The sequence below is a fragment of the Urocitellus parryii genome, chromosome 7 (genome assembly GCF_045843805.1).
Source record: "Urocitellus parryii isolate mUroPar1 chromosome 7, mUroPar1.hap1, whole genome shotgun sequence".
Classification (NCBI taxonomy): domain Eukaryota; kingdom Metazoa; phylum Chordata; class Mammalia; order Rodentia; family Sciuridae; genus Urocitellus; species Urocitellus parryii.
In genome coordinates, this window is record NC_135537.1 from 163791671 (window position 1) to 163818719 (window position 27049).

Below are 27049 nucleotides of genomic sequence, written 5' to 3' on the forward strand. Positions count from 1 at the left end.
GAAAAGCCAACAGAATGGGCAAAAACACTGGCCAGCGGAAATGGGAGCAGGAAAGGGCAAAGAACTGAGGGGTGTGGAAGGGGGGTAGGGGGATGAAGGTTAGGTGGGAGTGCTGAACACTAGCCTCCCCCAGTCCTCTGGAGGGACAGCTGGGTGACATAATCCCAACTGGGCTTTCAGGCTGGCCAGGTCTTATCCTCTTAATGCCATTCTGTGGCAGAGCAGTGGCTCCTACTCAGGAGCCCTTGGACCTAGTGTCACTATTTCCCAAAATACCTTAGCACAGTCTATATCAGGCAGAGGCTGCACAGGCCACATAGGCCTAGTGGTACCAGTGATGCTCAGCTAATGCTGGTGCCAGGGCTGGCCAGGGTCACATTTCAGTGAATCAGGACAAAGATGAATTAGGCAAGGTATGGATGGGCTAGCAGACAAGGTCCTTTCTTACACTGCACTCGCACAGTAGAGAATGTGTGCCTGAGAGTAGGGTGGGCTATTGTTGCAGGAGCTTACCTGCGGCCTGAGCTTCCAGCTCCTGCCCTGCACTCAGGAGGAATCTGGGAGAACTTCCCATCTCCTGGTATTTCTCAAATCCTGTCTCCCCCACAGCCTCCTTCATCAGCTGATAACTCCCCAGGAAGAACCAGGGGTAGACGCAGATAGAGAGTGAGGTGATCCAGCACAGAGGGGGTCCTCAGGAGCACCCACACGCAAGGCTAAGTCACCTCAGTCTCGTGTCTAGTTCTCACCCTGTGCCCCAAGTCCACGCTCATAGAGAAGCCCAAACTGTGTCACCTCTGCTCTGCTGGCCCAAGCAGGACCAAGCAAGAGAAGAGGAGGGAAGGCACTGAGGCCAGTCCCTGCAATGTGCGAAACCTCGGGGAGTTACCTTGAGGCATGGCAGGCTTGGCCTTCTTTGCAGGTGCCACCTCATCAGCCCTGGACTCAGAAAAAGACGCTGTCCTGCTGGGTGCTGGAGTCTGGGTGGTTCAAGGAGAGAAAAAGATTAGAGTCACAGGTATGGATGGCAGGGGGTGGAGGGAAGCCACTAGTTCTTAATAGTCTCAAAGAAATCAGTGAAAAAAAATTATGTACAACGTTGTTCTTTAGAAGCTGCTTCCAAAAACACTATTCTATTAATTTTCTGAGGTAGAAATTAATAATATCCCATGTTACAGATATACAAATGGAGAAGAGTCAGGATTTTAACTCAGGTGTGACTTTAAATCCTCAGTCTTTCCATTATTCTGCCTTGTCTGGGGCACACACACACCACACACACACACACACACACACACACACAAAAAAAAAAAAAAAAAAAAAAAAAAAAAAAAACCCTGGCACAGGAATCCAGAAACCAATCTTGTACTGATTTAGTGATATTTCCCCTGTGTCCCTAAATGGCAAAGGAGAGGCACTATATCCTAGATTAGGGGACTGGGGTGGGAAAACAAGATGATTCCTTCTGTTAAGGTAGGAGGAAGGCTGATACCTACCGACGTGCTCCCACTGGCATTGAGGAGGAAATTGGCAGTGTGGGCTGCTGTGGGTGGCTGATTGGGGATGGGCCGGTGGCCTAGGGCCATGCCCACGATGGCTGTCATGTGAGTCTCTGTGCCAAAGACGTGAATGGGGATCCCAGTGGTCTTCCCTGTGCAGGAAGGAGAAGAACCAATGATTCAAGTCTGAGTAATTGCCCAAGTACATGGGACTCCACAAAGGCCCCTTTACTGCCCTGTTCAATGTGTGGCGCTTTTGGTACAAGAACAATTATCCAGGACAAATCAACCATAAAAATCTCACCACTAAACAAATCTTTCTAAAGATCACCTGCTGACAAGAAGAAATGGCTTTACTGGCAAGACTCAAATGACCAAATGCACTGTTAGCATGCATTCCTCTAACTTTGGCTTATACGCTGGCTCCCCAACCCTCCTCACCAGCACTGGTAGGCACCTGCTTCCCTAGCCTGGTCTCTCTGTCTTAAATACCCTGCTTGTTCTTCAGGGCTCTACATGGAGTCAAGGGTCTTTATATTGTAGATGGATGTAATACCTTTATTTTACTTATTTACATTTTTATGTGGTACTGAGGATGGAACCCAATGCCTCACATGTTCTAGGCAAGCACTCTACCACTGAGCTACAACCCCCAGCCCCAAGCCAGGGATCTTGGCCTGACTGATCTCACATCACTCAGCTCAACCTAAGTGCCACTTGGCCTCAAAGGCCATCTCCACACCACAGAATCCTAACAGAATCTTCATCCAGTTGCTTACCTGTCTAATGTTCCAACTGTGAGAGCACAACCTAGTAACATTCACTGTGCTGCCCTAGTGCCTGGTCCATAGGAGGCACTCCATGTTAAGTAACTGGAAACCAGCACTTGGTACCCAGTGATTTAGGCATGGGGGAGAGGGCTAGTGTTTGGCACAGATACCAAATTTGGAAAAATGCGGAAATGGAAAGATTTTCTCTTTCATTAGAGGGCAAGTTCACCAAGCAAGAGCATTTTCTATCTGCCTCACTCTGGAACTTCCACACAAAGTCCTGTTCTACAGAAAACTGCTTTTAGCAAAAGTATTGGCATTTAAGACCAAAGCTGCTGATCCCCAAATTCACCTGCTTTAGGTTCAATCAGGTTGACTTAGGGAGACTGTACTTTAGTTCTGACTGATGAGACATGATCCCCGGCTTCTTGAAAGCTCTGAGTAGAGGATTTCATGAAGCCACGAGTCACTCAAAACACAAAAAAGTGAAAGGAAATCAACATGGTACCACACCCCCACTTCCTTTCCTCCCCATCTCAACTGGGGGCAACTCTCTCCTATCCTGCCAGTTGCTCAATCCCTCTCCTCTTTCCTCCACACACCAGCAACCAATGGTCCTGAGCCTGCTTCCTCTACCCCTCCACCTCTCACTCCCAGCACCATTCCTATGATAGAACATGGCCACAGCCTCTTAGGTGGTCTCCCTGCTTCTACTAATGCTGCTCTTCCATCTACTCCCCACCCATCAAAGAACCCAGTCAAAAACCTAAGTCAAATTGTGCGGTTTCTCTATTCAACCCTCTCAAGGCTACCATGCTGGGGTCATACAAGTCCTTCCATGTTTGTTTGTTTGTAATAAGATCTTTATATGATGCTCTGGCTGCCCTTGAACTCATGAACCTCCTATCTCTGAAGTAGCCAGGATTACATGCTTGTATCACTGTGCCTGGTTCTATTTCTTTCTTTCTTTTTCTTTTTCTTTTTTTTTTTTTTTTTAAGGTGGACACAATGTCTTTATTTTATTTTTATATGGTGCTGAGAATCAAACCCAGTGCCTCACACATGCTAGGCAAGCGCGCTACCACTTGAGCCACATCCCCAGCCCCTCTATTTCTTAAACAGAGTTGAATGACAATGCTCTTCTGCCAATTCTCAAGTTTAGACAGGGAGCTTGTCAGGGGTGGTTAAGAATGGAAGCAGAAGAAAGGTACACATCAAGAACAGGGATTGGGAGAGCATGAAAGAGCCCAAAGATCAACTCTCTTGCAGCAATCCCAAAATGGCAGGCCACAGACCCTCAGGCTGAGAGGGAAAGAAAAGTCTTCCATCTTACCGACTTCTCCCATCACCCGTAAGCCCTCCTGATAGTTGGGGCCACCTCTTCGGACAAAGATTGTGACCTCGTGCTCCTTCAGAGGACCCTGGTAATCTCGAATTGCTCTCACAATGCCCTGGAAGCCCAAAGGAATGAAAGTTATGTAACTAAAATAAGCAAACCAAGTATCTAGAACCATGATAAACAAATGTACCAAGTGTACATGACAAGGGCTGCTTCCCCTGAAGCACGGCAGGCACTAGTAGTCAAGGATCACACACATGGCTACTGATCTGTGTAATCCAGAGGCCAGCACATGACCACTTGTAATGTTGCTGAGGTGGATCTGTGGGGTGCTGAGAGCCAATCTCCTCGAAATCCTGGTTCACAAAGCCTCCAAATTCAGCAGGGCTTGATGGTCTCTCTTGTCCTAAGTCATTTTACCACTCATTGCAATTGCGGGTATGTGTGTGTCTGTGTTGGGGTCCTAGGAAAGGTATAGAGTCTTCTTCAATTGCAAGGCAGCTTAAATGACTTAGGGAACAGCTCTTTCTATGTATTTCCATCCATTCTGAGAAAATTATAAGCTGAAAAGTGCATACAGTACTATTTATCCAGACAGAGAGCAAGTTTATGAGCTGGAGTCTCATCTCTGCCAACAGTGGCATTTTACAGAAAGCTCTATGCTGTTCCTGCTCCACACCTACCAATCCTCACCAAGAGCCAAGAGTGCTGCCTTTACTGCAGGGGGTTAATCCCAAGTTAAAACAAGGGCTACCAAGATGCACCTGTATTCGCTTTGTCCACTGAATCAGGTCTACTTAGGGAGACCCTGTTTTAGGCAGGACTGATGAAGCATGGTCTCTCCCTTCTGAAGAGCTCAGGCTAAAACCCAATGCCTCCCACATGCCAGGCAAACGTTCCACCACTGAGCTACCAACCCCAGCCCCCAAGGCTGACATTTGTTCATTATTTTCAAAACATAAAAAAAAAAAAGAATGTATTTGATGTTTCTGCATAACCCCACTGAGCAACAGTACAGAATAATAAACAGCCTCCCGAGGTGACTACATTGAAAGGGATAACTCTTGAGACATATTTTTTTAAGTTATCAACGGACCTTTATTTATTTATTTGTTTGTTTGTTTATTTGTATGCAGTGCTGAGATTTGAACCCAGTGCCTCACGAACGCTAGGCATGTGCTCTACCACTGAACTACAATCCCATCCCTGGCATTAAAGCATGTGGCCATGGCCCTGACCCATGCATAGGGACCCAGGCTGGTGGAACCCTGGCTGGATCAGGGCAGGAGTCCATCCATTCAAGTCATCAAAACACTTTACTCATTCTAACATTTTATAGAAGGCACTAGTGACTGAGAGATAAAAAACCAGAAGGCACACAAAATCCAGAGTCAAGACAGGATATGAAAAATGAGGACAATCATGCCAGTCCCACAAACTGATCCTGAGAAAGCAGGAAAGTAAAAATTTGCCTTTTCCCTATGCTTCAAATAGAATTATGGTCCACTGAATGTCATCTACTTGTCCATCCCTCCTAGGGCCTTCTGTACCCACAAAGACGTGGGGTTGGTTTTAATCTCCAATACAAAAAGAGAGACAGAGACAGACACACCAACCCTGGGGCAAGAGTTCCTAAACTAGACTGAGTAACCCATGAGAACCTGCCTCTGGCTCAAACCTTGCTTTCCCCAGAAAATGCTACAGCTGGTTACCTTGAAAGTGGCGGCCACATTGGTGAAGTTTGCAATGCTGCCTCCTATGATGAGGATCTTGCCTGGGTTTGGAATAAAGACAAAAAATGGTTAGAGAGGTAGACTTGATAACTGTCCCAGAAATCCAACTGAAGGAGTTTTCGCTCCTCTGAGCAAAGATCCCCACTTGTGTGAGGCTGTATAAGGGAGCAAGCAAGATGGTCTCTCCTATGCCTAATCAGGCTTCTTTGCCCAACTCTCCATTATCCTCACTACTGGGTGGTGATGGTCATTCAAACCCACAATTCCTACATCATTCCTAGTTGGCACCCAGAAATCCAGTTTGGCTTCTGGATACCTCGGATGAGATGGAAAAGTTAACATCTCTCTCCCTTTGTCCTTCCCTTTCTCATTTAAAGGAAGGGAAATGAGCATGTATAATCCCAAAACTATAGGCACTTGGTAAAGGCACACTGGAAATCACACAACCCAGGTGATACATAAGGTCACTAAGAACTGAGTTTATGTCAGGTGCGATGGCACAAGCCGGTAATCCCAGCAACTCTGGAGGCTGAGGCAGATGGATCACAAATTCAAAGCAAGACTTAGCAACTTAGTAAAACCTTAAATAAGTTAGCGAGATCCTGTCTCAAAATAAAATAAAAAGGAGTGGGGATGTGGCTCAATGATTAAGTGCTTCTGGGTTCAATCCCTAGAACAAAAAGAAAGGAAAAAAAAAGCTGTTCCCACTGGGTCATCCCAGGAGAATGGGTGAACTGTGTACATGTGCACAGCCAGGCCTTACCATCTGGGTGTTTCTCACGGGTCATGAGGGAAAGGATGGTCTTGGCATAGTCATAGGTCTGCTGCTCACTTGGGGCACCCGAGTATTCTCCATAGTTGGCCAGCTCATTGACACCCCCCAGGTCACAGATGGTATCACTGCCAGGGAGACACAGAAGTCAATGCTGGCTTGGGGCAAAGGAAGGTAGCCTAGTGCCTGAGAGAACACATTGTCTCCACCCTGAAGCACTGAAGTCAGCCTGTGGAACCAACACCAACCCCCAATCCCCACGCAAGTCTCACTTGAAAGGCCAGCTATGCTCCAGAAGGAGTCTCCTGGGCAGTGCACTTTGAGCCCTGGTGCACCAGGGTTCTGGGCAGGCAGTGTGGGTCAACAAACAAGAAGCAATTGCCCAAGATAAAGAAACTGCACGTCACGGGAGTCCCCAACAGGCTGCCCAATGGAGAAGACTGCTGCAGTCAGATAAAGGGTACCAACCAGCCAGAAGGGGATGTGGCAGACCACACTTCTAGAAAGAACAGAGATCTACTTTTTTAGAGAAAAAAATTGCTGAGTACTGAAAAGAATGTAGAATATGATATCAATATTTCTACAAAATAAAAAAGTATAAATATTTACTGCAGCATTAAAATGCTGCAAGGACATAGAGTAATGTGTTCAACAAGGTGACTTGGTAGGGAGACAGGCAACTTTCACTTGCTTATTCATTTTCTGTATTGGTTATACTTGTGCATAGGGCACACATCATTAACCCTAATAATTAAAACTTACAGGGCTGGGGTTGTGGCTCAGTGAAAGAGCACTTGCCTAGCATGGGCAAGGCCCTGGGTTTGATCCTCAGCACCACATAAAAATAGATTAATTAACAATATTGTATCTAACTACAACTAAAAAATAAATATTTTTTGAAAAAAGAATTAAAACTTATAAAAACAGGCCGGGCATGGTGGCACATGCCTGTAATCCCAGCAACTCGGGAGACTGAGGCAGGAGGCTTGAAAGTTTGAGGCTAGCCTCAGCAACTTAGCAAGACCCTGCCTCAAGACAAAAAATAAAAAGGGCTGGGGGTCTGGCTTGATGGTAAAGCACCAAAGCACACCTGGGTTCAATTTCCTGTTCCAAAAAAGAAAACACATCATTCTGAAGCAAATAAGGTTAGAGGAGACACTGTACAGAGGGGCCTTCACCAGAGCCTCTCAAAGCTCTTGAGATATCACTGCGTTTATCTGCCCTGTGAGTTCCTGGCTCACAAAGGTGAGAAACCAGAGACCTACAGGTGACACAGGAGTGGGTACCAGGTACACCAGGCTGATATGTCATCAGTAACCCCCTCCTGTCACCTGTAAACAACAGAGGCGCCACCTCCAGCCACCATGGTCCAGATCCTCCCTTTGGGGTTCAGCAAGGTCAGCTTCAGGCTCGCCCCACTTTTGGCATCCAAGTCTGCAATGTAGGCTTCCTAGGGACCAGAGAGCAAAAGGAGGATCATTGGGGTGTCCCCTTCACAAGGTCAGAGATTCCAGGACCACTCCCCTTTCCCTGGAGATACATGAAGAGGTCAATCACCTCAATGGGATAGGGGAAGAAGGGATTGTGAGAGCCACACACACGTGAAACAAACATGTTGGTATCTTCAAATACCAAAACCACCCACAGCCACAGTCACCACCTGGAGACAAACTTCCCAACTCCAGAACTTCACTATGTCACTTCGTTTTTACCACAACCCCTACGTGCATGTACCTGCTTGGTACAGGGAACTCTCCTCCCCTCCCAGCCCTACCTCTCCTTCCAGCCCAGCCTGCGTGGCTTCAGAAGGCCTGACCCTGCTGGAAGGACTCAGAGGATGGGGTGGGAGACAGCAATTAAAATTCTCAGCTAGAGTGGTGCGAGAACTACTTTCCCTTCTGATGGGATCAGGGGGAGCCACTTGGAATTAAAGAGAAGCAGCAAATCAAGTTAAGAGCCCAGGGAGGTTGATTGAGAATGAAGTCTAAAAGGATTTCTGGCTGGGATTCAGAGGCTTGGCGGACTCCCACCCCCACCCCCACCCCACTGGGATTTTAAGAAAATTAAATGGTTCTTGATCTTCCTTTTCCTGCCAAATACACAGCCGAGGATGGGGCCCAATGCTCGTCTGAGATTAGTCACTTGCTCCTTGACCCCATAACCCTCCATCTCCTCTTCAAACTCGCCTCACCTCTGGATATGCCTCACGTCCGAAGGGGGGAGGAAACTCTATATCACCCCATTTCACTTTGCAGATGTAGTCGGCGGTGGCATCCACCTTGGCTGCCAAGTCAAGGACATAGACACCATCCTTGGTCACCACTGCAAGAAAAGGAGAGGGAATCAGATACCAACTCTGGTCCAAACTCTTCCACCAGAGTCTCCCAAACAACCCCTATGGGGTCCCTCAAAGGCTGGGAACTCCCTAATCACCTGGAGACTCAGCTTTCTCCTATTAAAGGAAAGACAAGTTCTCCAAGACCAGTTCCTAGTCCCTAGCCTTTTGGTATTGGGACAGGGAGGTCTATACTCATTGCCATGGCAATTTTTAGACATCTTTATAACATGCCATACTCCCTGCTTTAAATATTTAACCTTTTGCCTCCACCCCCATGGCCCTGCCATAAAAAAAAAAAAAAAAAAAAAAAAAGTGGCAGGGGTATAGCTCAGCAGTAAAGCATTTGCTTAGCATGTACCAGGTCCTAGATTCCATACAAAGCACCAAAAAAATACATAAATAAATTTTAAAATTTAGGAATGAAAACTGAAAATGTATTCAAAATGCATTATTGTTAGAATACCAGTCCAGGTGTGTAGCTCTGGGATTCCTGGGGTCCTGCTAGGAGGAAGCCTCAATGTAAGGTGGAGTGGGAAGTCATGGGTACACTGAGTCCCCAATCAGCACAATTCACTTACTGCTGCCTTACTGAACATCCATCTTCCTTCCCCCCTAGGGCCATTTAGCTAATTAAGTTAGCACATGGCCATCTGGCCCATTAGAGGGACTGCATCCTCAGCTGGAATCTGATTTAATTTTTCAGCCTCCTGGACTTTGCCCTGGGAGGCCCTGGCCAGAAAGAGCCCATGCCACTCTCCCACACCACCTGTCTCCTTCACAGCCAGAAAGGCCTGCAGCAAGCTCTTCCCAGTGTTGGGGTCAATGATTGACCAACTCCCAGGGAGAGAGGTGGAGCCTCCAAGTACACCAAGGGAAAAAGGGCCTGAGGGTCCTACAAGGGCCTAGGAAGCCTAACCCACTGGCAGGAAAAGCAACCCAGCACAGTCAGATCAGAACCAGGACTTCCCCATCAGAGGACAAATTAAGGCCAAATGAAGAAGTTGGAATCGGCTAAAAGAGGAATGATTGGTTTTCTGAGAGCTCAGAAACAGTAGTTGGCCCCAAATGAGCTTGAAAATCTCTCCCCATCTGCACACCAGTTGCTTACAGCCCTCTGGAAAGCAGGCATCTTGCTCTCTGAACACTAAGGCCAGACTTTTTATAGGCACTGGGACCCAGTTATAACTGACCCTTGCCCCACCCCACCCAAGCAGTGTCTGTTACCAAGAGGATTGATCTCCAGGTAGGTGAAGTACAGGTCCTCGTAGAAATTGAAGAGGCCAGAGATGAAACTGGCCAGAATTCTAGAGGGGAGAGGGACAGAGGGACAGTCAACCTATCAACGGGCAAACTCAGCAGGCCCTTGCCCCCAATCTCCACAACAATCTCTCACTAACACTGACAGCCCCACTTCCTGACACCTGCCCTACCGACCCCTAGCTCTCCTCTGCAAACCTTGCTCCCTGGATGTCACTCTTCAGCCACTGAGGTGGAAAGGAGCTGTCAGGCGTGGAGCTGGGGGAGGAGGCACCAGACAGACAGGGGCAGGGAGGTGAGGGATGCTGACAGCATAGTGCAGCGTGACTTGGGCAGTATTCCGCCCCCACACATGGCGCTCTTCCTCAAGACTAGGGCTATGCCTACCACCTGCTCCCAGCCAGCCAGACAGGCCCACTCTGCTTCCTCTGGGCCCATCAGTCTCCCCATTCCCACTGCCACCTCCCTACCATCCCATTGACTCAACTCTTTTTTGTCTTCAGGGGCATGGACCAACAGGTGTTTCTTGATATCCTCAGGATTCAGCCTCTCATCCACACCAACAAGGAGCTTCTGGGCTTTGGCATCCACATCACCCACGTCCACGCCCCCCTCATGATGGAACAAGACATAGTCCCCTTCGCGGGTTGCATAGATGCAGACATAAAACTCCTCCACCTTGTAAATAAAGACAACATAAAGTGGGTCAGGGGCAGAGTTGAACTCATTTCTAAACCCAGCAGAAAATATTCACCCAGAGAAGACCTGTTTATTCTCCTTTGGGGACAAGGAGGAGAGCAGAGGCTACTACCTCCCTGGCTGAACCAAGGAGACTCCATCTAGGGGAAGCAGACCTGCCTTTATGTCCCTCATTATCTGCCCTAACTCTGCCCTGCTGCAACTAAGCCCCTTCTGAACTTCCTGCTCAGATTCAGGTCTGCAGTACCCTCCCACCCACAGTTCAGCTCCAGTACCCCTGGTCCTGTTGGCTTTTCTCCTTCGGTTTTACCTCTCCTTTCATTACTTTAAGGTAGACAAATACCTTAAGATGGAATGAACCAGTTTGGAGCTGCCTCACATACCTGACTGTGTGGGACAAAGGGTTCAATCAGAAAGTTCTTGAGGAAGCCTCTGGCCTTGCCAACCTATGGAGAAATTGAGGGAGATGAAGCTTAGAGGGACAGCACACCTTGCTCCCCAGGGAAGGAGGGATCAAGTCCAAGCACTGTAACCATGACACCCAGAAAGGAGAAAGGAGATTTTTTTCCAGAAGCCAGGGTAAGGGGTCACAGGTTCCCAAGTTCAAGAAGCCCTTGAGTTATCTCTTTAACCCCCTTGTCCCAGCCCAGCTGCACCTGGACACACACTGACCTTGCAAGTCTTGCAAGTTTGCTTTCTACATCCGTCAGTTCAATGTTGCCCCATCCCAAAAGGCAGAAATCAGGCCTCATCTCCTGCCCTACTACGCCACAAATTAAATAGCTCAGACAAATCAAGGCCATCCCAGAGCTCAAGCAGAGAGATAGGCACGTGTGAAGGACGAGTATTCTGCTTTGTATGCCTTGTAGGCACAGTGACACAGCTTGAGGACAGGAGGCCCAGCAGGGAAGAGAAGAGCCAGAGCTTGATGGGGAAAACTTCTCCACAGATTTTACTGAGGGCAACAGGCCTGCAGAGCTAATCAGTCTAAGTGAGTCCCTGGCGGCAGTCAAGGCGAGACAGTGTTCATCCCAGTATGTCCTGAACTCCCCACCCGGACTGTGCGTCATTGCTGAGTCAGGGACCAGACAGTGATCCATCAGAGGTAATGAGCCGCTCCTGCCGGGTGCGATGCTGCTGCCAGCTCAGATGTCCCCAGTAGCCACCTCCCAACAGCCAGCTGAGGAGAAGGGAGCTTGACATGCTCCGTGAGGACACTGTTCAACCATAAGCCCCATCATCTTCTCCCCAGACACCTGGGAACTCAAAGATTGGATGTTTTTGTCACCAGGCCGTGTGCAACTTCAAGGATCCCTCTTTATCCATGAGTGTCAGAAATTGAAGTTTAACATTAAGAGCTACTTTGAGGAAGCCCAATAAAGAAAGCATCTCCATTGCTACCTTGCTTCCTATTTCCGCCCAAGGAAGAAAAGCTCATCCCTGGTCCACACTTACCCCGGATGATTATCAAGCCCTTCAGAATTGTGTGCAAAGCCAGGTGCAGCAGCATTCCCAGGCTAAGCCAAGCCTCAGTCCCATACCCTCCCTTAGTTGTCCAATCCCTTGAAGAGTAGGAAGAAACATACTTAGTACTAAGCACCCCTTCACCTTCTTAAACCATATTTCACTCTAGCTCTCTTCTACACTTGTTGAAATTAATCACTGAGCTGAGAGAAGAATTAAATTTGCTCTTTCAGCATTATTAACTGTCTCATCGAAGAGTTTTGGCCCAGTACATCTCTCTGCCTAAATGATTCTGCATCTCCCATTTCATCTTATCATCTATCCTTTTTGGAAAGCATGTCATCACAAGCAGTTACCATAACCCCTTTGAAACTGGAAAAAAAGCAGTTCCCAGAATGGGCCTCAAAAGTCTTATTTCATGATCATTGTTAAAGAAACATACCAATTCCAACAGCTCTCCAATTCTATCTTCACAGTACACCTTGTCTGAATCAGTAACAAAAGGAGTTTAGATTCCCCTATAGGGAAGTTAGAAACAAGCACCAAGATCGTCCCTGCTGCCCAAGGAAGGGCAGCGCCACAAACCCCCACCTCCCCTGGCTGCCTCGACTGGCTGTAGAGGTGAGCCATAGTGGCTGATCTGGATATGATCGTGTTGCTTCTATTACGACAGCACTTCCACCCTGACCCTACACCTGGACTCACCGTGGCCTCATGTCCCAGTCGTGGCTTTAGCCAAGACTTCACTCCATCCAGAGTGAGGTTAACCCCAACTAGGCCAAGCTTTCCACGTCGTTTGATCAGCTGGTCTGGCTTGACTACCAAACTCTGGAAAGAGAGGAGTGGCATTCAGCATAGGAAGGAGAGGATAACATAAGAAGTTAACAGTTTTAGGGACCCAAAGCACAGGACAATCTGGGTGACTTCTAATTCATCACAATCCAAAAGTTTACTTTTTCGTCTATCAGGGTTAGCTTCCCTCACCTACCCCAGCCTAAACACACATTCTTTTCTCTCTCTCTCTCTTTCTCTCTCAAGTACTGGGGATTGAACCTAGGGGCACTTAACCAAGGAGCCACATGCCCAGCCCTTTTTGTATTTTATTTACAGACAGGGTCTCACTAAGTTGCTTAAGGCCTTACTAAGCTGCTGAAGCTGGCTTTAAACTCAAGATCCTCCTGCCTCAGCCTCCTGAGCCACTGGGATTATAGACATGCACTAACACACTGGGCTAATCTTTTTTGATGACCAGGAGTCTAGAACCATCCATACCTAGGATTGAGCCTAGCAGAGTATGTGCTCAGTAAATACCTGCTGAATGAGTGATTCCCTGCCCTCCCCATGGATATATGAGCTTCTTGATTCAACTGCAAACTCCTCAGAACACGGACTTGGCAGAGCCCTGGTGTGACAAGGTCCTTACCTTTGAGGTAATCTGGTCAAACCCACCCCTGTCTACTATAAAGTCAAACAGGCAGCACCTAGCTCAGGTGTTAGGAAACTTGCTACCCCTGAGCTGCTTCACAGAGGAAGCAAACACCCACCATGGGTCCTAGTCTTGCTCTCTAGGGCCTGCCAAAGAAGTCTAAGAGCTTCCCAAAGACAGGATCCAAAGACAGGAGCTTGTATTCAAGACTGAACCCCAGGGTCCTGTAGGCTATTCTTCTCAAAGTACAAGGTCACACTTCCTAATTACCCTGACACATTACTAATATGCTCCACTTGGAGGAAAGAATAACATATGACTACCTTTTACCAAGCATCTACCAAATGCCAGGCAGCACACTAAATGCTTTCTGGACGCGGCTGCTAATCCTTATATCCCAGAGTGTTATCCCTATTTGACAGAGGGAGAACCTGAAATTCAGAGATGTGAAATGGACTGCCTCAGGACAAAATATAATAAATCTCACGAAGAGCTGGGATTTAAACACCAGTTTGTCTAGTTCCAAGCCCATGCCAGGGTACCTCAATATACAGGGCTCTGAGCAAAATCAAGACTCTGCTCAGCCCCCTACAGGGGCTGATGCAGGCAATCAGCAATCTATGACCCCTTTGGGACATCTCCCACAAATCAATCGCTTTCTCCTCCCAGACTGGGGGCCTGGAAGAAGGGTTCAGTGTGGAAACAGGGCTCACCTGGCTGAGCAGCCAGGGGTGGTCCTGCAGCAGGCGGGCCCAGTCTGTATCAGGGGTGACCCTGGCATACTTGAACCGGTTCTGGATGGCTGAGGTGGTGCAGATGTACTTGTAAAGGAGTTCCTTGCCTGTCTGCTCAGAAATTGCCTTGGCAGACATGGCTGCAGAGGGACCTGCTTTACCTGTTAGGGTGAGAAGAGCAGGTTAGAGGAGATAAGAAAGTAGAGGTACCGTCTACTCCAGCAGAACAAACCCACTTTCAATTGTCCCACCAATAAAATAAACCTTGGCTTTTCTTAAGGAGGAGGAAAAGGGCTGCCCGAACAGGAGGGAGGGAGAGCTTAAATGGTGACTTCTCCAGCAGAGGACCTGAAAATGATGGGTGATGGAAAATGGTGAAGCAAAATGATCCGCAATGCCCCTGCCCTCAACCTTGCTCTACTGCCTCTAGTCCAAACCAGCTCAGCCACAGCCACATTCATCCTGGAGCAAAGGGCATCTCAAGGGGAGGCCAGGAATAGCAGGGGTTTAATGAAAATCTAAGAGCTGGTCCCACCCAAGGTGGAAGGCAGTGCTGAAACTCACCCTCTGGGTATCTGGACTAAGGAGCACAGCTGGAATTGTGTGAGGCTGACCTAGCTCTCCCTACAGTTCTCATCTCCCCCACCCCCAACTCACCCGTACACACCACCAGGCCCCCAGGCCAGCAAGTTTACTTAACTTCAAGTAGAATCATACTCCCAAGGCCCTGGTTGGGGAGGTGGGAATGGGAGCAGAAAGCCTAGGAAACTGAACTCCCACCCCACCCCTGAGTGCAGAGCACACCGGGGCGGGGAACTGTGACCTTCAGTACATCCCACCCACCCCACTGAGTCATCCAGTGGCTAATTTAGAGCAAAACTCACTAAGCAAAACAGAGGCCTCTCTGGGGACCACCCTGTACTAGTCACTTCCAACTGAGCCAGAGCAGGAAAGAGGCAGAAACCATCCATGGATCCTCAATGTGTAAAGACACTCATCTTAGGGGCTAAGGGTATAAATCAGTGGTAGAGTGGCAAGGGCCTTGGACTCCGTCCCCAACACTGAAGGGAAGAAGGAAGGCAAGAAGGAGGGGAACAGGGAGGAACTCACCTTACAGGAGCCTCAGTGTACACTGAGAGCATAACCTCATTTCTTAGATGAGGAATAAAAGCGCAGATGGGTTAAGAGAATTTTCCCAAGAAGCCCAACTAATAAACCTAACTCAAACCCAAATGCTTCTATAGCTAGGTGCCCAGAAAAATCCAGTGGCCTAAGAGGAAAGAGCACTTCTCCAAAGACAAGACCTATGTATTTGTTCCATGGCTTCAGAGGAGGGTCTGTGATAAAAATTCCGTGACTGCCCCCCCCTCAACATCCTACCAGACACACCCATTTTCCTTTGGATAACTCAAAGAGTTACTTGGGGCGAGAAGGAGATGGGAAAGGGAATCAATCAAATCATACACTCCAAGAGCTTGGCCAGATCAGGACAAGTCACTCCTGACTCCCACAACAGGCCAGAATGGAAGTAGTTGAATTAGCTAGGGGAGAAGAAAGTCAAGAACAAATAAAGGATGGCGGAGTTAAGGAGCTGGCAAGTTTACCCATCCAGGAAGGTTGGTCCCACTTCCTAGGCCAGGGAAGACCAGAACTCCAGGGCAACCCCCAAATGGCCAAGAGATCGGTGGGGCTTTAGATTCTAACCCTAGCTTGGCTATCTCCCTCTGCTCCCAGCTAGCCTCCAGCTGAGCACAACGCAGAGTATTCAGTTTGGTGTCAGGCCCAAAGTCTGGTAGCTGGGAAGGATCTCAGAGACCTTCCCGATTCTGATCTTGCCCCTGCAATGGCTTGTGATTCCTTCTCAGTGAGGTTCTGAAGGAGACACCCCAACCAGTCCCACTGTCCCATGTTTTCCACCCCCACCCACTTCAGCTCCATTTCCCAACCTTCTTGACTCAGACCAGAAAAACTGGTCCTGAAATCAAATGGGTACACCCCCTTCCTCTCCCAAACATAGTCCAAGGCAAATCAAGAAGAAAGAGTAGTGGGCAGCAGGAGACCACCTTCAGCAGTGCAGACACCTGCAGGAGTGATCACAAACTCCAAAGAGAGCCCCAGCCAAGCCTCTCCAGAAGAGTGAAGTACAACAGCCACCAAGTCTGGCACTCCCAGAGCAGACACAAAAACCAACTGTGGAAAAGACAAGGGAAAGAAAAGCAACCTTTGGCAGCTGGGGATGGGGTGGGGGGAGGATCACAATTTTCTAGATGCCCAGATCAAATCTCAGATTCAAGAGCCCACCTCCACATGGTCTTTGGAAAGTGGGAAAGACACAGTAGGAGGATATAAGATAGAAAAGATTTGCCAGTTGACCAAAACAAGATTTGCAGCAAGAGCACTCTGGCTCAGATGGGAAGACTGAGACAAAGAATTTATAGAATAACAGGAAGGAGTCTGGTCTCTGCATATTCACTAATGTTGGGTGAGGGGCAACTGGCTCACAAACCCAGAGAGGGGACTTGGAGAGAAATCAAACCATCATTTGCTCAGTGGTGTTACTACCACTGAACTATATATCCTTATCCCTTTTTTCAGACAGGGTCTTGCTAAATTGCTCAGACTGGCCTTCAACTTGTAGTCCTGCCTGCCTTAGCCTACCCCATCCCTGGGATTAAAGGCATGCACCACCGCACCCCGCTGGGCAGTGGCTCTTAAACTTTGAGGTCTCATGCTCTTTGATAATCTGAAGAAAGTCCAAAAAAGGATACACAAACCCAACTGTGCATATTATTTTAAGGTGCTCACCTGTGACTATGGCTTGATGGCCTCCAGACCAACCACCAGTTAAGAACTTTTGCTCCTAGTGACAATGGGACAAAGTGTATACCAATCTGAGTATGGGGAACCGCCCCCAAAAAAATCTAAGGCAGCTTCTCCCAGTAGCTGAATGTGCTGTCAAACTTGGGATAGATGGTTTCAGGGCAGACCTTATACCCCAGGAACTATCCTAGTAACAGGTAAATGTATAAACTATGTGGGAGAAAACAAACAAACAAACAAACTGAAAACTCACACATATACATTCTAAAGAGAGGGACCTTATAAGCTGAATGGGGTATTTTATGCAGACACAGTGACTCACAGCAGCTATGAGCAGAGGCTACCCCCAGCGAAGGCTGAATGAAAGGAGCCTGTTCCCCAGGAAGGTATCTCTGGGACACAACCAGCAGAGAAAAAAAAATCACTGGGGATGCTACACAGGATCTCTCTTTGGGAAAGGCATAAAGTTTTTGTTTGTTTGCTTGTTTGTTTTTGAGAGGACAGGCAATTTCTGGAGTAAAGGAAAGGGGCAGAATTCTTTTTGAGTATTCCCTGTTGCAGCAAGTATCAAATGGGGATGGAGACCAGTTTCACCACCCATCAAGATGTTCAAGAAGCTAAGAGGTGAAAATTACCCCTCTGGGCAGCTGGAATCTACCAGCTCTTCCTCACCCAACATTTCAGAAATCCTAGGAGCTGAGCAGTGTGAGACACAGCAAAGTTAAAAGAGTAGAGACAAGAGGTGAAATGAATTGGCAGACCAAACTGTATTATGCACTCCTCCTTTCCACCCCTTCCAAAATCCTCTTCCCAGGCAGACCCCTATCGACCCCCTAATGGCAGAACTCCTTGGTACTGCCAAGGCTGGAGATGTCAGCAGGCGCTGGGGCTGGCTCTCTGCCAGGCTGGACAGGAGGGAGGCGGCAGCATCCTCCGCCCGCCACCCCCAAGACCTTGCCTCTAGTCCAGACTCCGGGACAGATCAGGGGTGGGGAAAAGCAATGACACCCCCACCCCCGCCATCTGTCGTTTAGGGGCTGGGCCCGACTGCAGCTCCAAGAGCAAGGCGTGCTCTTCCAGCACTTCCTCGCGGCGCGGCAAGGCCTCGGGCGCCCAGGATCACCCCGGCCCGCGTGGCCCGGCCCGCTCCCTTCACTTCGGCGTGGAGCGTAATCAATTCTCCACAGAACTGAGAGAACAGGCCTGAGTCTGGCTTGCGAGGGGTCTGAGCGGGGCGAGTCGCCACCGCTTTTTCTACTTCCCGCTCCGGCATCCGGTGAGGGACACGGATGGGGGCAAAAGTTGGCCCGAAAAAGCCGGGAGGAGGCTCCATAGCTGCCGCCGGGTGGAGCAGAGGGGCGCCAGGACGCGGCAAAGGCGTGGAGGGAAGGGAAAAGAAGCAAGGTCGGCGGCAAGCGCTGTGCAAACTCCCAGGAACTGGAATCGAGGGGGGAGGGCCGACACGAGGTCACCAGCCGGGGTCCCGAACGAAGGCTAACCTAAAGCTAAGCCCCCCAAAACTTCCAAGCAGGTGCAGGAAGGGCACGTGAGCACCAAGCCAGTGTCGGGGGAGGCGGTTCCGGGTTGGGGGAGGGAAGCAGGAAGCTCCCGGGGGAGTGGTGGTCTCGCCCGCAAAAACCGCCGCTGCACTCACCTCTCCGCGAAAGTCCGAGCGCGGCGCTTCCCTCCACAGGCCCAGGCTCACCCCACTACCCCGAGCGCTCCAGCCGCCGGTAGCCGCCCGGGATCCGGCTTTTGTCCCGGCCCAGGCGGGCTTCTCCCCGCCCCCATCGGCTCACGGCGGGAACGGCCCCACGATTGGCCACACGCGTTCCCTAGCCTGAGCGCCAGGGCTCCTCCCAATTCGCTGCCGTGGTGGCCCCGCCCCTGGGGCAGGATCCAGAGGCATCTGGGACTTGTAGTCCTACAAACTTCTCCGCCCTAGGCGGCCGCCGGGCACCGCCTCCCAGGAGCTGGCGGGACCGGGGCGGAGACCGAGGCGGGGCCTCGGGTGGGGAGATGGGCCGGACTACGAGCAGAGCCGAACGTACGCGGCTGGGGGCCGTGGCCTGATCGTTTCGGGGGATGGGCCGACAGCCGCTGGGGTCGGGTAGTTGAGGGCGGGAGTTGTTGGCTCAAATAGCCGTAGCCCTTCTTTCGGGAGGTGGAGTCCCCTCTCTGCGAGAAAGTGTCGTCCTCATCCCAGCCGCCTATAATGGACCACACCGAACCCAGGGTCTTACAAGCAGCCACGGCAGGCTGCGTTCCCCTCGCACGTGGCGCCTCGCTCCAGCTTGGATCCACTTCATTGAGCGGGTGGGGCGAGGCATGGAGCCAGGCTAACAGATCCGACCGCCCTAGGTGTGAACAAGTAGGTCTCAATGTGAAGGTGAAAGTGACGGAAGTCACAATGCCTTCCGTCGCTTTCACCAGCTCTCTTAGCGCGGATCTGGGCCGAGCTGAGGATTTAACGGGAGATTCTGACACAGAGCTGGGGCCATCTCTGCCTGTCTCTGGTTCCCACCCAACCCCACACTTAAACACTGGAAGTAATAAACTGCCATCTCCCTTCTCCGTTACCTGTGAGAGAGACAGACCATGTTTTCTGAAGCAGAAACTGGAACACCCAGTCTGACCGGTGCTGGGGAACTTGCAGGGCAGAAAATCTGAAATTAGACAGTCCTGGAAATCAGGACATATTCGCTGCTCCAAAATTCTGGAGCTTCTTTTCCTGCACCTGTAGGTGTTCAGGGCTGCTCACTGACCCTAACAACTGTCTATCTCCAGAAAGAAAGCCAAAATCATCCCCTGACCAGCTCAGGTGATGAGGTCAGCCCAGTCAGTGTGCATGCCCCTGCCAAGCACTCCAGGTCTTATGCACTCTGCAACAATGTTGCCACAGTCTTATTGACAAATCTTCCCTAAGTCCCCCTTCTCCCCAATTCCTTTGAATTCGGGAGTGGAGTGGCTGAACTTAGTACCTATGCCTGAACTGAGGGTTACCTGATAATGTCATTTATTGATTCCTTCTCTGGCACTCCTCCTCACTTGCTCTATTCTCTTGCTCCTAAAATGGGGGAGAGGTCCTGAGGGGTCTTCTAGCTCTACCAGGATTGAGCTCCACCCCTACAAAGAACCTCCCCAAACAGCGCAACCAGTATTTTGTTTTTGATGGTGTTGGGGACTGAATCAGGGCCTTATGCCTGCTAGGCAAGTGCTCTACCACTGAACTATATCTTCAGATCCAAATAGGGTAAATCTCTATCAAGGACCACCTCTCCTTTCGTGAATGTGTGTGTGTGTGTGTGTGTGTATCCCATGAAGGTAGTCCAGTTCTAGCCTTGGGGAACAGCAACTGGTCTTTGTGGACAAAACTAGAAGATAGCAGTTAGGAGTAATCATCTGTGATTCAATTATCCCTCTGGTTGGAAGGATACACTGCTGAGGGCTTGAGCTGTATGCCTGTAAGCCCAGCTAGGAGGATGGCGAGTTTGAGGTCAGCCTGGGCAACCCAGCAAGACCTTGTCTCAAAAACTAAAAAGGCCTGGGGATGTGGCTCAGTGGTAGAGCACCCCTGGTACCATCAAAAGCACTAATAGGGAAACAGACATCCAAAATAAACTATAACACTATAATGAACTCTTTGTATGTCGATTAGGAAATGTCAACAAAAAAAAAATGTTAAATGCACTTGCCCTTTACTCCAACAATTCCATTTCTAACAATTTATTCTTCAGTTATGTTTGCATATGTTCCTGAAGACAGGGATATCCATGTTGTCTATACTGGTATATCTCTATCACTTTGAATACAGCCCAGCATGTAGTAAGTGCTCAATAAATATTTACTTATTGAATAAGGCCTTTATCTTGGTGTTGCCAGGCCCAAGCTTGACTAGTCCTGGGAAGGGGCAATAAAAAAGTAACTGTTTAGAGAATAAGGATGTAGAGTTGCTGGCCTGAGGGACCATGAGCCAGCCACTGAGGTTTTCCAGTTCTCTCAGTGGTCCCACTCCAGGCCTCTACTCTTAACTCCTACCCACTCAGGGAAGATTTTCATTGCCCTATAAGTCCCAGAGAGGTTCTTCTGGCCTATTGCAGGGTAGCCAGCACCTCACCAGGGAATTCTTGCCTGCTCGGAGGGATAAGCCTCCTGTGAAATTAAAGTCTAGAATAATTAGTGAAGAACAAAAGACAAAGAGTCAGAAAGGATAGTTTTAAAGATGGAGCCCTGATAGGTCCAGACTACACAGGAGCTGGAGCTAGACAACTAGAAAATGGCTCCTGTGGTTTATTTAAGGAGGGACACCAAAGGCAGGGATAAGGTTACAGGGGTGGGGTCTTGCTTCATGATGTCATGTAGTCAGCAGGTTGATTGACATCTTGGCAGGTCACACCCATCTCAGAGGGGCTGTGCGGCTACAGCAGGTCACCCCATCTCTGGTGCTGTCTGACCAGACAGAGCAGAATAGGGCTCACAATGTGTCTGGGCTGTCTTACACAGAGCAAATATCCACTGAAGTTCTCAGACACCAGATTATCCTATTCCCTAAACTGTAATGCCCACCATAGTCCACACACAGCCCACGGGCGCCTCTCAACACCGACCTGAATCCAGCTGGGGCCCATCTTCTTATTATCCTATATGTAACTTAAAAGCTGTAAATGTTTTCCTTTTCCCATTTGAATTACTCCCTCCTCTTCTGGACTGAACTGGAGGACAGGTCTTGCTTGCTGCATGTAGAGAGTTATAGGCATCATCTCCACCCCTGGGGCTTGGGGCACTGCATCTCAGTTCCAGAAGCCTTAGACTGATTAGTGACTCCCTTCTAGATTTTAATCCATTGTAGCTACTATTTATTGAGAAGCAACTGTGTGAAAGGCAAGGGTGGTAGCACTCCATCCTCTCAGCAACTGTTTGAGCTAAGTGTTGTTATCATGGCCCTCCTTATGATCCCCTGACTCCATGTCCCTATCCCTGACCCCTACCACCTACTACAGGTGAGAAGGACAGAAAAAAGATCCTATTCAGTAGGTCTCCCCCATTGGACTGTGTGTAACTCAAGGCCCAGGAGTGCGCCTGGCTCATTTTAGTATCCCCAGTTCCTAGCATGGAGCTAGGCACATATTAGGCACTCACTGTATGCAAGACTGAATAAATGCTGGAATCAATATGTAAATGAAAAAAAAGAAAGTGTAGGGAGACAGAAGAGAGGAGGAAGGAGATGCAGCCCAGAGGAGGGTCTTCTGAGTGTGTCCAGTTCTAAACCCACCTCTGTCCTTAGGTCAGCTGGAGTCAGGAGCTTCCACGGAGGCATATCATCATCTACCCTGTGAAGAACCAAGGACGCATGAACTCCCTCACTTTGGCCCTGTACTGTTCAGCCTCTTATTTGTGTCCCAAAGAGGCTTCCCCTGGAGGGGCAAACAGAGCCCTTCCCTCTGGTATGACAGTGGCTGCCCACCCTCTCAGAAGTCGGAAGGATGGTCAGCCCAGCACCCTGGTCATCCCTCAGTGCTCAGGGAATAAAGATTCTCCAGGTCTACCACCAGCTCCAGGACGGCCCCACCCTGACCCCCACTCCACTCTCGGGCTCTCTCAAATCCACCACAGGCTCCTTCCTATCAGATATATTCTTGTGAAATTCCCTGCTCTTTCAGGAAGAGCCTATGCAGCTCTTCCCATACACACAGTTCATTTACCCTTGACTTTTACATAAGACACATTTACCCTTATCTCTGAATGAGTTTATTATTTTTGCTTCTTGTCACTTTTTGCCATATTCAGTATTTGGAAACTCTCTCAGGAGCAGCAGGAGCTGAGGTCACAGTGCCAGGCCCCCGTCAGGGCCAAAGTCTCTACCCCACCAATCTTAAGAGCTTAGGGCTGTCTCTCACCCTAGGATATTGGGAGGCCTCATCCTAAACATGGGGTTCATTCACCTCTCTCCCCCATAACTCAGGCACTCTCTCAAGGATGTTCAGTCCCAAGTGCTGCTCATTCAGGGCACCCTGGTCACAGATTCACAGAACATTAGAACCAAAAGAGACTTCAGAAATCCAACCCTCTTTTTTATAAAGGAAAATTGAGGCCCCAAGAAGTGACCTTACTGCAGATGGGATGGCAGATTTATACAATCCCTTTGAAAACCATTTGGTGCTACCTAGTAAAACTGAAGAGTCAATAAGAGCCTGCAGTTCCACTCCCAGGTCTGTACCTTGGAGAATCTCATGTAACAGGTGCCAGGAAACATATGGGAGACTGTCGTAACAGCATTGTTTGATATGACCCCCAACTGGAAGAAGCCCAGATAACCTTCAATAGCTGGGAGGATGAATAGGTGGTAGCAGGTTAAAATGAATGAACTGCTGGATATGGTGGTGCACACTTGTAATCCCAATGACTCAGGGAGTTGAAGCAGGAGAATCACAAGTTGAAGGCCAGCCTGGGCAACTTAGAGAGAACTTATCCCAAAAGTAAATAAATAAACAAAAAGATAAATATTTAAGGTTATTTTCAATTATCAGAATAAAAGGCTAATTTATCTAACATATAAGGAGCTCCAACAAATCACTAAAAAATCACTTAAACCGGGTACAAGGGCACATGCCTGTAATCCCAGAAATTTGGGAGGCTGAGGCAGGAGGATCACTAGTTCAAGGCCAGCCTCAGCAACTTAGCAAGACTCTCAACAACTTAGCTAGGTCCTGTTTCAAAAATTTTAATAAAAGGACTGAACCCAGTGGTAAAGTAACCCTGGGTTCAATCCCCAATACCAAAAAATATAAATAAATAAATGAAAATAATGAACTGCAGGTATATGTATTACATGAATGAATCTCAAAAGTATAATATAGGGGCTGGGGATATAGCTCAGTTGGTAGAGTGCTTGCTTTTCATGCACAAGGCCTGGAGTTCAATCCCCAGCACACCACACACACACGCGCGCACACACACAAACACACAAAAGCATAATGTTGAGCAAAAGACAGTGAAAGACAAAATATAGTAGAGAGTCAAAAGAAGTAAAACTAGATTGTATTATTTGGAATGAAAAAGTACAAAGACAATAAAAGAAATGAGGATCACAAAAGACCAGACCAATACATATTTACTGAATATTATCAATGTGCAGGCATTACTCTACAATACATAACCTTAAAAGTCTCTAATAAGACAAATAACTCAGATAAGAATGACCAAGTAGGGCTCGGGATGTGGCTCAAGTGATAGCGTGCTCTCCTGGCATGTGTGAGGCACTGGGTTCCATCCTCAGCACCACATAAAATAAAATATTGTGTCCACCTAAAAAAAAAAAAAAAAAAAAAGGATGACTAAGAAGCCTGGCATATCTATAATCCCAGCAGCTTGGGAGGCTGAGGCAGGAGGATCATGAGTTTGAGGCCAGCCTCAGCAATTTAGAGGCCCTGATCAACTCAGCGAGATCGTATCTCTTAAATAAAATATTTTAAAAAGTGCTGGGGATGTGGTTCAGTGGTTAAAAGCCATGGGCTCAATCCTCTGTACAAAAAATAAAATAAAATAAAATTAACCAAAAGATTTGAACAGTTACTTGACCAAAGAAGATATATGGAGGATGCCTATCTGCACATGAAAAGATATTCAACATCATCACCCATTAGAAAAATACAAATGAGGGCTGGGGATGTGGCTCAAGCAGTAGTGCGCTCGCCTGGCATGCGTGCGGCCCGGGTTCGATCCTCAGCACCACATACCAACAAAGATGTTGTGTCCGTCGATAACTAAAAAATAAAATATTAAAATTCTCTCTCTCTCTCTCTCTCTTAAAAAAAAAAAAAGAAAAGAAAAATACAAATGAGGGGCTGGGGTTGTGGCTCAGTGGTAGAGTACTCACCTAACACGTGCAAGGCCCTGGGTTCGATCCTCAGCACTACATAAAAATAAATGAAATAAAGGTATCGTGTCCATCTACAACTAAAAATAAATATCCTCAAAAAAATACATTTAAGGACTGGGGATGTGGCTCAAGCATGGCATGCGTGCGGCCTGGGTTCGATCCTCAGCACCACATACCAACAAAGATGTTGTGTCCGCCGAAAACTAAAAAATAAATATTAAAAAATTCTCTCTCTCTCTCTCTCTTTAAAAAAAAAAATACATTTAAAAAAAAAAAGAAAAATACAAATGAAGACCCAAAGGTGCTCTCCCTTGTGCAACTTATATTTTATCAAGGGAAACAAGCCAAAAAAAATCATAAAACAAATAAAGAAGTTATATAGTGTATCAGAAAATGGCACTATGAAAAGAGGGCAGGGAAAGAACAGAATAGAAGAAGGAAATCAGGAATTTTCGAATCAGAGGTTGGGGTAGAAGTCTGCAGTATTAATTAGGGCAGTCAGAGTACCTATTCCCTCAGAGGAGAGATTTGAGTCTACACTTGAGGGAGGCGGAGAGAGCAGGTGAGTGGCTGTGGGGAGCATTCAAGATGGCAGAACCTGCTAGAACAAAGGCCCTAAGGAAGTAGTAGTTTCCTGTTTAGGGAGCAGTTATGAGGCCGGGTAGCTGGAACACAGAGATAAGAGCCAGAAGAACCTTCGTTCATGGTGAAATAGGAAATCACTGCAGGGCCTCAGACAGAGGAAAGGCACCATCTGACCTGCATTTTAAAAGGAATCTTCTGTTGAGAAGGTCAGGGAGGCAAGACCAGACCAAGGGGCCAGTAGTCCATGAGACAGGAAATGGGGGCTCAGATCCTGGGAGTGACTGTGAAGGTGTGAAGGTGGCAGTGAGCTGGGGAGGGGGCAGACAGCCTCCTGTTTCTTGAATTACCTGCCTGATGATTACATGGGTGTTCATTGTATGATGATTAAACTGCACATGTATATTTCACACGTATTTCTGTACCCATGTTCTATTTCACAATAAAAGAAGGAAAGAAGTAATTTGAGAAGCTGAATAGTAAAGGGTTGGACAGGCTGGAATCCAGTTTCTGCCAAAGCAATCCAAGCTTACTTATATCCGGTTGCTATGTCTGGGGCAAATCCTATCACCTCTCAGCCTCAGTGTTTATCTGTGAAACCAGGAAAATACCGCCTGAGTCCTTCACTCACCAGAGTATGGTGAAGATCACAAAGTGCTTTGTAAAGTGCCCAAAAGCACACATTATTATTTTGCTTTGCTTTGCTTTGCTTTTTAGACAGGGCCTCACAAAATTTCTGAGGCTGGCCTCAAATTCTCCATTCTCTCAGGTCAGCCTCCTGAGTAGCTGGGATTACAGATGAGTGTCACCACACTCAGCTAAAGAGGACACATTATTATTGCTATATTATTGTGCTTTCTTTTTAAATAGCTATATTGAGGTATAATTAACATTATATGTTACACATGTCAAGTGTCTTGTTTGATGAGTTTCAACACACATAAATACCCATTAAACCATTACTACAGTCAAGATACATATCCTTCACCCTCAAAGTTTCCTTGTTACTCCTTTATGATTTACTGCTGCTGTCTTCCCTACTGCCATATTCCCAGGAAGGCACAGTATTGCATTCAGGCCATATAATTTGCATTTTGTAAAATTTTATATCATTGGAATCACACAGTCTTTTGTTTGTTTGTTAGTTACTGGGGATTGAACCAAGGGGCAGTTTATGATTGAGCCACATCCCCAGCCCTATTTATTTGTTTATTTATTTTCAGAGACAGAGCCTCACTAAATTGTTGAAGCTGGCCTTGAACTTGTCATGTTCCCACCTCAGCCTCCCCAGTTGCTGGGATTACAGGTGCACCTGGCTCAGTCTTTTTTTTTATCTAGATTCTTTCACTTAGCATAATTATTTTGTGGCTCATCTATATTACATGTGCATCAATAGATCATTCCTTTTTATTGCTGGGTAGTATTCCATTATATGGATAAACTATAATTTGTTTTCCCATTCACCTGTTGATGGATATGTTTCCAGTTTGAGGCTATTACAAATAAAGCTATATTGAATGTTCAAGTCTTTAATTTCTTTTAGGTAACTTCCTAGAAGTGGAATGCGTGGGTTATATGTAAGTACACGTTTTAACTTTTTTTTTTTTTTTTTTTTTTAAAGAGAGTGAGAGAGGAGAGAGAGAATTTTTAATATTTATTTTTCAGTTCTCGGCGGACACAACATCTTTGTTGGTATGTGGTGCTGAGGATCGAACCCGGGCCGCACGCATGCCAGGC

The 27049-nt window shown here is 47.8% G+C and overlaps 1 protein-coding gene across 2 annotated transcripts in view; it reads right to left on the bottom strand.

Annotated features, from left to right (window-relative positions):
• The window catches only part of Acly (ATP citrate lyase), a 40151-nt gene extending 21523 nt beyond the window's left edge, over positions 1-18628 (bottom strand). For both annotated transcript variants that reach the window (XM_026386820.2, XM_026386819.2), the window contains exons 1-13: positions 18506-18628; positions 14011-14192; positions 12577-12699; positions 10791-10853; positions 10196-10386; positions 9676-9755; positions 8305-8435; positions 7445-7563; positions 6105-6241; positions 5321-5382; positions 3603-3720; positions 1497-1651; positions 890-980 (exon numbers count right to left, since the gene is read on the bottom strand). In XM_026386820.2, coding sequence (XP_026242605.1) covers positions 890-980; positions 1497-1651; positions 3603-3720; positions 5321-5382; positions 6105-6241; positions 7445-7563; positions 8305-8435; positions 9676-9755; positions 10196-10386; positions 10791-10853; positions 12577-12699; positions 14011-14169 — 1429 coding nt within the window. In that variant the 5' untranslated portion in view covers positions 14170-14192; positions 18506-18628. The remainder of the gene's footprint in view (positions 1-889; positions 981-1496; positions 1652-3602; positions 3721-5320; positions 5383-6104; positions 6242-7444; positions 7564-8304; positions 8436-9675; positions 9756-10195; positions 10387-10790; positions 10854-12576; positions 12700-14010; positions 14193-18505) is intronic.
• Positions 18629-27049: the final 8421 nt, after the last annotated feature.